The sequence below is a fragment of the Vombatus ursinus genome, unplaced genomic scaffold (genome assembly GCF_900497805.2).
Source record: "Vombatus ursinus unplaced genomic scaffold, bare-nosed wombat genome assembly UNPS02007344.1, whole genome shotgun sequence".
Lineage (NCBI taxonomy): Eukaryota > Metazoa > Chordata > Mammalia > Diprotodontia > Vombatidae > Vombatus > Vombatus ursinus.
The window spans coordinates 6960559-6972769 of record NW_020947122.1 but is presented as its reverse complement, the minus strand read 5'-3'; the positions used below and the strand labels follow the sequence as shown (position 1 = coordinate 6972769).

The following is a 12211-nucleotide window of genomic DNA, read 5'->3' as shown; positions in this document are numbered from 1 at the left end:
GAGGTCAAGAGAGAGCAAAGGATGTCCCCAATGGGAAACCAAGGGAAGAAGGATGAGTCACCCAGGATAGGGGAGATATGGGGGGCCCTGATCTGCATATTGGGGAGTACCCACATGGATGGGATTGGATCCACTGGAGTGTCTAATACAAAGAAAAACCAAATGGTGCCTACCTTCAAGGAGCTGACATTCAATGGGGAAGGGACAGAATTGAATTGTTCTCTAGGGCTATTTTATGTACAGGTGTCTTAGTGGCTCAACAACAGGAATTGTCCTGTTCCCCCACAGCACCTACCACAAGTCTTAGCACACCGCATATAATCAATCTCTGCTGAGCTGAATTGGCTTTGAAACTCAATGAGAATTCTTCAGACTCTAAGCAACATTGCTTCTACATTTGTATACACTTGTAGACCTGCTACCACCTTTCTCCCAGAATTATCTGGATCTTAAGAAACATCTGGTGGTGCAGTTGGGTTTTAGAAATACTAAGTGCGGTGTCAGGAACCAGACTAGGGAAACCTCAAAAGGCTGGTGGAAATATATTGGGATTGAGCCAAAATTGCCTTTTGGGGAAAAAAAGGCAAGACTGAACACAAATACTGTGGAACAGTGGAAAAAAGATATAATTTGGAACAAGATCCTGAATTCAAATCCCAGGTCATACTACTTCTGTGTAATCTAAAAGCAAGTCACAAAAACTTCCCTGTGCCTCTGTTTTCCTTATTTACAATGTGGGAGGATTAGACCAAAACTAAAAGTCTAGTATGAGGTTGAATAATACCTTTTGAAACCTAAGGATTCAGAAATACTACTGCAAAAATAAATTGTATCACAGATCTTTTTTCCTAACTTGTTCATTTATCTCAACACCTTTATATTTTATCTTGAGTTCTTTGAGTAAGGGCCATATCTGATCCTTTTTATATCCTCCATCTCTTTTCCAATATAATGCTTTGTACTTTTTTTGATTTGTTTCGTGAATTCCTATTTTTGTTTTCTTGTGTTTTGCTCCCTATCCTCAACCTTAAAAAAAAAAAAGCTTGTCTCTTTTTTGTTCCTATTATCTTCATTTCTTCTGACTTATGCTTCACCTTGCATCTATGGAACTCTTCCTATAGTTCCATCCCTCTTCTAGTAACCTTTCTGTTGTTTCATCCTATTGCTGTTCAGTCATTTCGGTCACATCCAATTCTCTTTGAACACACTGGGAGTTTTCTTGGCAAAAATACTGGAGTGGTCTGCCATTTCCTTCTTCAGCTCATCTTACAGATGAGAAAACTGAGTCAAACAGGGTCAAGTGACTTGCCCAGGGTCACAGAGCTAGCGTCTGGTTTGAACTCAGGAAAATGAGTCTTTCTGACTCCAGGCCCAGCACTCATATATGTCTATGACTCAGCTAGGGCTACCATGCAGGTGGCACTGCCTTAATTTTTAATTCTTGTGCAGATTGACTCATGCTTTAGAAAGGGAATGGGAAAGGGTTTTTGGCAAGTGTTAGAAAATTCCTTGCTAAATGTTCTAAGCACTGCAGATGTAAAAGTGTATCCTGACTAGTCATGTGAAACAACACAGCATAGGGAAAGAACTAGACTTGGAGCCAGAACTCCCCGAAAAGCTACCACTTGCTAACTATGTGACCTTGGGCAATACACCTAACCTATCTTCAGGGATTCATATTCATCATCTAGGAATTCAAAAAAACATGGAAAAATTTGTACAAACTTAAAAATAAGCAGACCAAAGAGAATATATAAAGTAACTCCAACAATGTAACTGAAGAGATCATTAAAAGGAAGTCAAATTCAGAGTAACTAAATAACCAGCAAAGGTCCCAGAGAAAAGATAAGGAAACATGCCTCCCTACTTAACAGCAGAGACAGAGGATTACTAGAACAGAATACTGTATACAATGTCAGATGTGATTACTGAATCCAATGTTTTTGTTTTGTTATTTTTATCACAAGGAAATACAATAAGAACACAGGGTATAGAAGATTAAGGTACATGAAAGTGCTTTGTAACTATAAGGAATTACATAAATGTAAACTATTACTACAATGGCTACTTGGAAGTGAATAAGCAGATACTCTGCTGGATTGAATATACAGTTGGAGATAGAAGGGCTGTCATTATTGAAATATTAGGCTGTAGAGAAGACAGTAAAATATGTTCAAATATATTTCAATTGTTGTCACCACAGAGCTGTGGGAAAAAGGAATACCTTGTATTGCGGCTGGGTTTAAGAAATATGGTAAATGTGCTATCAAAAACCTATACAAGGAAGCCTTGAAGGCCTAAGTGGCAGAGGGTGTAAAGACTGAAGGTGGGATGGCAGGGAAGGACTACAGGTGAGTTCAAAGGTTGACCAGTGAAAACTACTTTTATTTCTAAGAATGGATAAAAGTACTGGACCAGAGAAGGTAAGCTACCAATAATGGTAGTTTTCAGATGGGATGGCAGTTAGCTAAAAACAGGCAAGGGTGCAATGGTCACACCGTAAATGAATCCCTTATTTAATACCAATAGTTTAAAATCACATCACTTAAAAGTAATGTTTATTTACCACTAGGTGGCAATAATACAGGCTAGATTTCACTAACAAGGTAAGTCAGAAATCATAGGCAAACTTGGACAAAATTTCTGAGATTTTTAGTATAGACTTTTCATTTCAGATACATGAAAGATTTTTTTAAACTACTGTTATTTGTCCCTGTGACCTGAAGCCGTTCATGCAACGGATATAATTTTTAAAACAAATATTTCATTATAGAGCCTACTTTAAATCCTAGATACGGTACATGAAAATTTCAAATGGCAATTATGGAAAGTTAGAAATGTCTGTAAGAGGCTTTTAGAGGTCTAAGAAAGGCACTATAAAGATGAAAAATATGTAGATGATAAAGCTAAATATTATTCTTAATGATCAATGAATTGAAGGGCAATTCTTTAAAAATTATATCCATATTAGGATTAAACCAAGAAGTACCAATTTCAATACAAAGACACTTTGATTTCAAATTACAAACTTCTTAAAACAATATGCATAAAACAATATGCATACAATATTGGAATGCTTCAGCAATATTAGTTAAACATACTGAGTTCCATATGCAAAGTCTTAGCAAAATCCTGATTGATACGAATTAAAAACCAATAGAAAGATACATCCCTTCCCTCAGTCTTTAAAACACACACAGAGCAATTAAATTCCTTATAGTCTGGAACTTTCCAAATTAACTTGTTTTCTTCATTAATAGGATGTAAACATATGGCTTATTTAAAATACTAATTTCACCTTTTCATTTAAAGGTTTTCTTCATTTCTGTATTATAAAGGAGGGGAGAGAATTTTTGCAACTCTGATCACTGATAGCATCTCAAAGTCCCCCAGTGGGACCTTTTGACAGCTTTTCAATTAGAAGGATGATGTTCCCCAAAACTATAATGATAGATGGTCTCTGGGGGTAGGGACATGTGCTCTGATCTCAATGAATGTTTAATAAGCATTCTTGGACTGAAAGCCTGTCCTTTCTACAGCTTGGCAGGCTCACTGAAAAGAGGCCTATTTGTTTTCCTTTATACAATACCCTGTATTTACTGTGAACCCAGTGGTTTAGCAAAATTTTCAGATAATATACTTAACTCTCATTTATCTACAAATGGATGGGGTAGAAAATCTTTTTCTCTTCTCATCTATCAGAGTCTATTTTCCCCAAGCAGTTTAATAGTAAGTAATCCAAAATTTCCTGACAGTTCACATTTCCAGAACAGTCTTTCTTCCTGCCACCTTCATTAATGTTAGAGGGAATAATAACTACAACTTTCTGAGCTTGAGAAAAAAAAAATCCACACACAACCACTCCTTCCCCTATTATTGTGGATAATTGAGAATTAACTGTTAAATATAATTATTACTTACTTTGGATCTAATACTATATGACAGATTTTTCTTCATCCTCACAATCTAAATAAATAAATAAGACAATTGATCAAGATGGCAGCAATAGTTGGCACAAAGGAAAGACAACTGTGGCTGCCCCATGAATCAGGCAAAAAATTATTCTGGGTGTAAACAAGGTGCTCAGTGACTATTTCACTTGTAGAATCTTGCCATTAATACTTAGGGAAATGCCACTTGGTCAAAAATAAGGAATGGGACAAGTGATAGACATACAAGTTTTGCGTGTGTGTGTGTGTGTGTGTGTGTGTGTGTGTGTGTGTGTACAGATTCATATATCAGCTCCTGATTATCTGCAGAAATGGAGAGGGAAAAGAAAAATAATACAAATAGTCCCCAAACAATCTGTATGGCTTTGGAATACATTTCTACATTTGAATTTATGTCTGAGAATTTGGAACACTTAAAGAAAACTAAGCTATATTGCAAATAGACTAATAGTCACAAATACAATTACCAAGATGGTGAAATTTTAAAATACTGTTATTGAGTTGGATTCATTGTCATCTTCTGTTTATTTCTTATGGTGGCCCGGAGCTTACGTATTACCAGTTTGTCAGGCAGAATCATATCGCCTTGCTGTTCTAGATAATCCAATAAATTTTCAGTCCACTTGAGAGCAGCTGCATGATTAATATTCCTCTCTGGGATCAGTTCTATTTCCTCCTCCTCATTTTCACTTGATTCATCAGTTTGGCCCTGTGCTCTTCTGATTATTTCACTATCAGTTAACACCTCATAACCTGGTTCAGTACTGTCCACTTCAAACCACTGTTCAATATTCTCAGTGTCCACCTTTTCACATCCTTGTGTATGCTGTAAGATGGTGGCTAAAGTAGCTGCTGAAATTTCCTCTTCATCAAAGTCCAAACCATCTTTCTCTTCATTGCCAGGGAAAATTTTGTTCCATGCTCGGATAATAGTAACTGGCTTAACCATGTTCCATGCCATTGAAATTTCATATAGAGCATCTAATAATGTTAGTTTCTTCCAAAACATTTTCAGATCATTACCCTCCTCTAAGTTGTTTTGGAGAAGTCCTGCTCTATAGTATCTCTTCATTACAGCTATGACACCCTGATCCATAGGTTGAATCAATGAAGCTACATTAGGTGGCAGATATTTTACAAATATCTGGCCATCATCTGACCTTAGGACATTTTCATTTGGATGTGTTGGTGAATTATCCAATAACAGCACTGCCTTTTCCTGAAGGCCTTTGGATCTTAAGTACTCTCGAACTTGTGGCACAAAGATCTTGTCAAACCACTGTCTGAAAATAGAAAGGTCCATCCATGCACCTTTCTGACTGAAATAGGAGACTGGCAGGTTTGAAGTGTCAGTACCTTTAAATGAACGTGGTTTTTTTGCTTTTCCCACTACACAAAGTTTAAGTTTGTGTAAACCTGTCGCATTGGCACAGCACATGACAGTGACTCTTTCTTCAATTAACTTGCACCCAGAAGGAGTGAATTTACCCTTGACAGCTGAAGTCCTTGTTGGTAGGCACTTCCAAAACAATCCAGTTTCATCAGCATTATAAATTTGCTCAGGCTGTAAATTCTCCCTCTGAACAAATTCCTGAAAGTTGCTACAAAATTCATCCACAGCAGTTTCATCTCCATTTAACTTTTCTCCTCTGATGTTAATCTCACGAATGCTATGTCTCTGCTTAAAACGAGTTAGCCAACCAGCCGAAGGATTAAAATCTCCATCCATTCCTAAGGCATAGAAGAAAAACTCTGCTCTTTTTGCACAAATCGGTCCAGATACAGGATTCCCCTTTGCTCTTTGCTGGTTAAACCATTCCAGCATAGCTCTGTCCAGTTCTTCATACATGGATGGTTTCATCGACTTTCTCTTGGCCAAGAGACTTGTTGAATCAGAACTACTAGCATAAGTTATAATTTTTTCTTTATTCTTCCTTATATCCCTAACTGTCGTTTCACCAATCCCATAAATCACTGAGAGCTGTTTGGAGGAGCTGCCTTCTTCAAGTTTCTTTATTATGTCAAGCTTATCCTTAATGGTCAACACCACACGCTTGCGTTTCCCTGACATTTTAAGACTCTGGGAATCGTTCAACATGGAACACAGAAGGAAAAGCCTCTTGCTTCACAAAAGCACTTTCTCAGATCTAGACTCTGGTACTGTGGCACTGACCCCTTTCAGGCTGGGTTGGCAGAGGGCTCCAGGGCAAGGAGAGGGTGAGAGTGGCAGGCCCGAGGACCCAGATGGGCAGCCAGGCTGGGGGAGGGAGAAGGCCCAGAGTCGCCGCGGATAAACCGGATTATGAATGTTTGTTTACTTCTTTCTCTCCATCTCACGCCACCGCGGAGGGAGGAAGAACACAATCTCGGTATTGACCCCGACTTGGGGCTGGGACAGGTGTATCCTGCTCCCCCAGGAGAATCAAAGTTGGGTCCGGAAGCGCCCCGGCCGGGGACGAGCCGGCGTCCGTCGACTCCCTCTCCCCAGGGGACTCAAAGCTGGGGCCGGTACCCCCGGCCGGCCGAGCGCCCTCCCCCCCCACCACGCCGCAGGGGCTCTTCCCTCCAGTAGCCTCAGCCGGGTCGCCAGAGCCTCCCCGCCCCCTCCTGGCCCCACGGGGACCCGCTCCCCACCTCTGAGCTCTCGGCCAGGGGTCCCCCAGCGCAGCTCCCTCACTACACAGCCCAGCCAGCTCCTCCCACTCCAGGACGCGCTCCCGGAAGATCGCCCCCCCACCCCCGAGCTTCCCCGAAAGAAGGCGGGACTTCCGACCGCCTGCTTCAGGAAGGAGCCGCGGGACGCGCCAGTCGTCGAAGCTGACGCCTGAGGGGGAGGTGTAGGCGGAGACGTGGGCGGAGGCGGAGGCGGCTGAAGGCGGCGAAGGCGGCGGCTGCGGCGGTTTGAAAGGTGAGGGAGCGGGACCGCTGAGGGCGGGGGTTTGTCTGCGCTCCCGCGCAGCGAATGACTTTCCTAGAGGGGCGGGGTAGAAGGCACCCATCCCCCGGCGCCGGGCAAATAACTCCCTCGGCTCCCGGGCGAGGGTGGTGGCCTCAGGTGGGGAGGGGCGGGGGCGGGGACGGCCTGTGACAGCCCTTCCCTTCTCAGCCGAGCGGAGCCGAGCCGAGCCGAGCGGAGCTGCCTGCATCCTCTGGGGACACCCCTTCCCCTCCGGGGGAGTCCGGGGAATAGCAGGTAAGTCGGGGCTGGGAAGCCTGCGTTTCGGTTTTCTCTCCGCTGTTGCTTTCCCCCTCTCCTCCCCTGCCCTCCCCTGCTCTGGTCTGTCTCCTTGCTCCGCCCCGAGCGTTTCTGTGGCGCGCTGTTATCCCAAAGCTGTACCTCAGCATCTGGTTTCTCAGTTAGGTTTCCCATCCCTCCTCCCTCTAGGAGACTTGCTGCGCTAACCTCCCTCTGGCAGAAGTGGCGGGGATAGATGTGCGTGCGCGTGTGTGTGTGTGTTTGTGTGTGGTGTGTGTGTGGTGTGCGCGCGTGTGCAACAAGGAAAAATAACACTGGTGTTTTTTGTTTTTTTTTTAATGCGCCATGGTTGTTATCCTCTCTCATTTCCAAGTAAATTTTACTACACGCCTTGCAGAGCTGTATGAACGCTGGTAAGATAACATTACCAACCTAGAGAGCCAAATCCGCAGGGTTGGCCCAAGTCAAAATTGTGAAGGCTTGGATAGACATTTGTTGTGCACCTGAGTCTCTGAATAATGTGAGTCTGTAATATTTGTTGCTTTATTTTTAAGGCAGCAAAAAGCTTTGCATGCCTGATGTCACTTCATCTTCACAAAGACCCGGAGATAGAACTAGTTAATTTTTTTAATCCTTCCTTTTTTTTTTTTTTTTTTTTTACCATTGAGGTAATGGAGTACGTACAGAAAGGCGTAAGTGACTTTCCCCGTAAGTGGAGGAGGTGTAATTCAAGCCTAAATTTTCTGACTCTTGGACCGCTGGTTTTTCTATTGTTCCTTGCCCTTAACACCTGGTGGCTCGACGTCCCTATGTTTGTTGCCCAGGCACTGGAGGAAAGATTAAATGAACTAATTAATAATTATGTATTAGGTTAGAAGGTATCTCAAATGTAAACCAGTCCAACCCCCTACCTAATAAAAGCATGATCTTCTATCCCTGAAAAGTTGTCTTGCACTCTGCTTGAAGATCTCTGGTATATATTGTACAATATTAAATATCAAATAAGGAGAAATAATAGTACTGACATGTTTGTATACACCTGGCCCTTGCTTTCTCTGTTAAGAGGTTTCTCTTTGTCCTTAACTAGAGGCAAAATAGCATTAAAGAAGCTTGATGGAATCCTGATTTCAAGAAATGCAGCTTAAGTGCAATTTCCAAATAACTGTAACTGTTAATTTGATGTCTTGATAAGCATAGCACCTCCTTCTGAAAGCTGGGAGAGATGTTTTACCTCTTTGTCAGCTTTACCTTCACAGTTCCCTCCCTAGTTCTCATTTCAAATCTTAGATTTCAGCTTTTCTTTGATCTTCAGCCTCTCCCCTCCTGCTGCCCCAATACCTTACCCCAGAAGATTTCTGTGGAATCACCTTTAAAGGAAGTCAAACCAACCATATATCCCCTTTTTTAAAAATTAAATTTTCATTTAACAGGTATTTATTTTCTCTTTCTCCTTTGACCTGCCCCCCTGGGGGGGGGGACCATGGCACATGCCCCCTCTTAATACCTTTTATAATAACAAAAAAGATTATACTAAAAGACATCTAGTGATTAGGAAACTACCCTTTTTAAAGCAACCCATTGCACCTATGGAAAGTTCTGATTAAAAAGTTTTTCTTTACATCTAGCTTAAAACTGCCTCTATTCTACCATAGTCCATTACTGTTAGGCCCTTTGGACCAAATGGCACAGTGGATAGAGTGCTGGGCCTGGATGGAGTCAGGAAGATAGGTCTTCCTGAGTTCCAATCTGGTGTTAAACACATACTAGTTGTTTGACCCTGGGCAAGTCACTTAACCCTCTTTGCCTCAGATTCCTCATTTTTAGAAATGAGCTGGAAAAGGAAATGGCAAACCACTCCAGTATCTTTGCCAAGAAAACCCCAAATGGGGTCATGAAGAGTGGGACAGGACTGAAATGACTGAACAACAACAAAAACAAATTTAATCTCTCTTCTACATGATAGACTTTCGAGTACTTGGAGAACTTTAGTATTATATCACTCCCTTTTATCTACCTTTTCTCTTCTTCAGGCTAAATACACCCATTTACTTCAATTGATCCTGGTTTGGCATGGTTTCTAATTCTCTAACTATCTTATTCACTTTGCTGAACCTGAGAGTATCTTGAAGATTCCTGACAGTATCTTGAAGATTTAACACCCAGAATTGAACAATATATTCCAAAGGTAGTCTGTCCCTACTGTTGGTACTCCTCTTGTAGTCTCCCTTGTTCTGGACACCCTGCCTTTAAAATAAATCCTAAGATTATGATAGATTTTTGGCTGTCATATCTACCTTCTCTCTGACACTCTCTCCAATTTACTCTTTATATGCTTTATGTGGATGTAATTGTTTGCATGTTGTCTCCCCCATTAAAATGAGAGCTTCTTGAAGACAGTTTTACCTTTCTTTGTATGCCCAATACTTAGCATTGTGACTGATATATAGCAAGCACATAATAAATGCTTATTGACTACATGACTGTGCTTTACTAAGTTCCTTGATTTTTTTTTTCACACAAATTGTTTTCTGGCTCAGCCTCCCCTTGCACTGTATTTGTGCAGTTGATTTTACTTTTGTCCCTACTAAGTTTCATCTTGTTATATTTAGGCTATCATTTATAAGATTTTTAAAATCCTATTTTCTATTAAATAAACTGTTTCTTCTAGGTTAGTGTTATCTACAGATTACTAATCATATGCTATCTTTTCATCCAAATCTCTTACAAAAAAATTTATTGAGAAAAAAAAAGGAGGTATGGAAAGAAAGTTACATGACTGTACTGGGAGTACTTTGGTGAAGCTGATATTTTTAAAAGAAGAATATGTACAAAAGATGAATACAAATTCACAGAATCAAGGACAAATATAAAAGAATGGCATAGACTTGTGAGAATAATGTAAGAAAGTTAAAGACCAAAATGTCCTGACGCTTGTGAAGAATGCTAAAGACAATGAAACATTTTTTGGTTTTATTTTTAATCTCTTTTTGAGATAAGAAAACTAAGGGGAAAATAACCATTGCATGGGTAATTGTAACTGATGAAAGAAAGAGAATTATTTAACTCCTATTTTGTTCCTGTTTTCTTTGTAAAGGAGAATAATCTTTAGACTGAAAAGGATAGAAGTAAGATGGTCATGAAGGAATTTCATCGAAGATAAATGAGGAAATAGTAAGAGAGTATCTAAATCAAATCATCTGACTCAGATTAGTTACAAATCCAGGATACAGAAAGTATTGTAGCTATGATTGCTGAAGCAATGATTGTTGAAAACAAACTTTGAGATATGGAAAATGATAGAAGTATTTGAACAACATGAAATTTATTGGAGATAAATGTAAAGTATTGGACTTAAGTACACAGCAAAACACTATACTTACTAGTTGCAAAAGATATGGCAAAAGAGTTCGTTAGGGAAAGACCTGGGGTTTTAGTTGATTTAAAAGCTCAGTTTGAGTGAACTGTATGATACAGTAGCCAGAAACGCTAATATGATCTTAGGTGACATTAATGATAATATAATGTCCAGAGCAAGTGACTTGAAAGCCCTACTGTACTCTGCACTAGTCAGGCCTCACGTGGAGTTCTTGGGACCACATTTTAGTAAGGACATTTGTAAGCTAGAGCTTTCCCAGAGGAGAGTAAAAAAAGGGTAGTGAGGTAGCTGAAAACAATAACCTAGAATTGTTTAAACTAACTGAAGATAATAAATGTGGAGAAAAGAAAATTTAGGGAAGAAATTTTAACTGTTCGTGGAAGAGTTTTGGTTTTTTTTTTCCCAGAGGGGAGAACAAAGAGCAAAGGGTAGAAATTAAAGGGAGGCAAATTTTAGCTCAGTAGTAAAAAAGGACCTCCTAAGGATTCGAAGTGTACAAAAACAGACTCCTTCATGAAGAAGTCTTCAAGCAAAAGTTAGATGATCACTTGTCAGGGGTGTTAAAGAGAGTATTCATGCTTTAGGTATGTGTTGGACCAGATCACACTAGTAAGGTCCTTTCCAACTCAGGATTCTGTAATCTTTAAATTCTTTAATCAATCAGAAAGCAATCATTTATTAAGTGCTTACTGTGTGCTAGAACTTTCCTTCTTAAGTGATAGGTCTTCTGAGTGCCCCAAATGAAATTATATTCACAGTTTGGAGACCAACACAAAAACCATTCTTTGAAAAAAAAATTTTTTTCCCCTGGAAATTTCTGGGAATATATTATTTTAATATTATGCTAAAAATCAATGATATGGTATGGATAAGGTATGCATATTTTCACCAGTGCTATGTATTATCTCCCTACCCAGTAGCTTTCATGGTTCACATAAATTTATGGGTTATGGCTTCACTAATATAAACTGAGATTTTTTTTAAAAAAAAACTGATTTTAAATTTTTATTTAAGGAATTTTTTCCTAATGTTTTATCCTGAAATTATAATTTAGTAATATTGCTATATAAACTAATGGCTACTTTAATGGTCTCTCATTTTAACAATCTTAAATATAAATAATGTTAACATCTGTCATTTTATAGCACTGGATTTGGAGTTCTGATACCTGTTCTACTTATTTCTATTATCTGGGAAAGGTCACTTAGCTTCTCTGTCTCTCAGTTTGTAATAGAGGAATAATAAAAGTAACTCATATGGATATGGTGCTCCAAGGTTTACATGGAGTTATTGAGAAGAGAAAATAGCATTATGGAAAAGTACTTTGGAAACAATCAAAAGTACTATTACAAATGCATTCATTTTTTGTTGTATAACATGAATCTTATTCAAACAAGTTCGTTATCACTACCTAGAATTGATATACAAATCTCTTAGTCATATGGCAAGTATTTATAATGGTTGACTTGTTAAGTGATGCTAAAACATATTAGATATATTTTGTAATGTGACGAATTAGTATTTATAACATCATTTTAGTTGCTGAAGATAGACAACTTTATTTTTATTTTCTGGAATCTCTAAATTTGCATCTACTCATTTGCTAAAACTTGGTTTCTTTTTATGTTTTTACACTATTAACTTATGAGTCACATTGAACTGTATTATTAATTTTATATATTACTGTGT

General features: G+C 39.3%; 2 protein-coding genes across 3 annotated transcripts in view; one reads left to right on the top strand and one right to left on the bottom strand.

The window, feature by feature from the left end:
- Nucleotides 1-1992: 1992 nt before the first annotated feature.
- Nucleotides 1993-6461, bottom strand: JRKL (JRK like). The gene has a single exon (XM_027849369.1). It carries the CDS (start codon nucleotides 6046-6048, stop codon nucleotides 4444-4446), a length of 1605 nt encoding a protein of 534 aa, XP_027705170.1. The 5' UTR covers nucleotides 6049-6461; the 3' UTR covers nucleotides 1993-4443.
- A 364-nt stretch (nucleotides 6462-6825) lies between these two features.
- Nucleotides 6826-12211, top strand: part of CCDC82 (coiled-coil domain containing 82) — a 51447-nt gene continuing 46061 nt past the window's right edge. Inside the window, exons 1-2 of one of the 2 annotated variants that reach the window (XM_027849400.1) lie at nucleotides 6826-6858; nucleotides 7057-7143. The gene's annotated coding sequence lies outside the window, so the exon portion shown is untranslated. Of the gene's footprint in view, nucleotides 6859-7056; nucleotides 7144-7589; nucleotides 7667-12211 lie in introns of those variants that run through there. The other variant, XM_027849401.1, reaches the window with a different exon arrangement.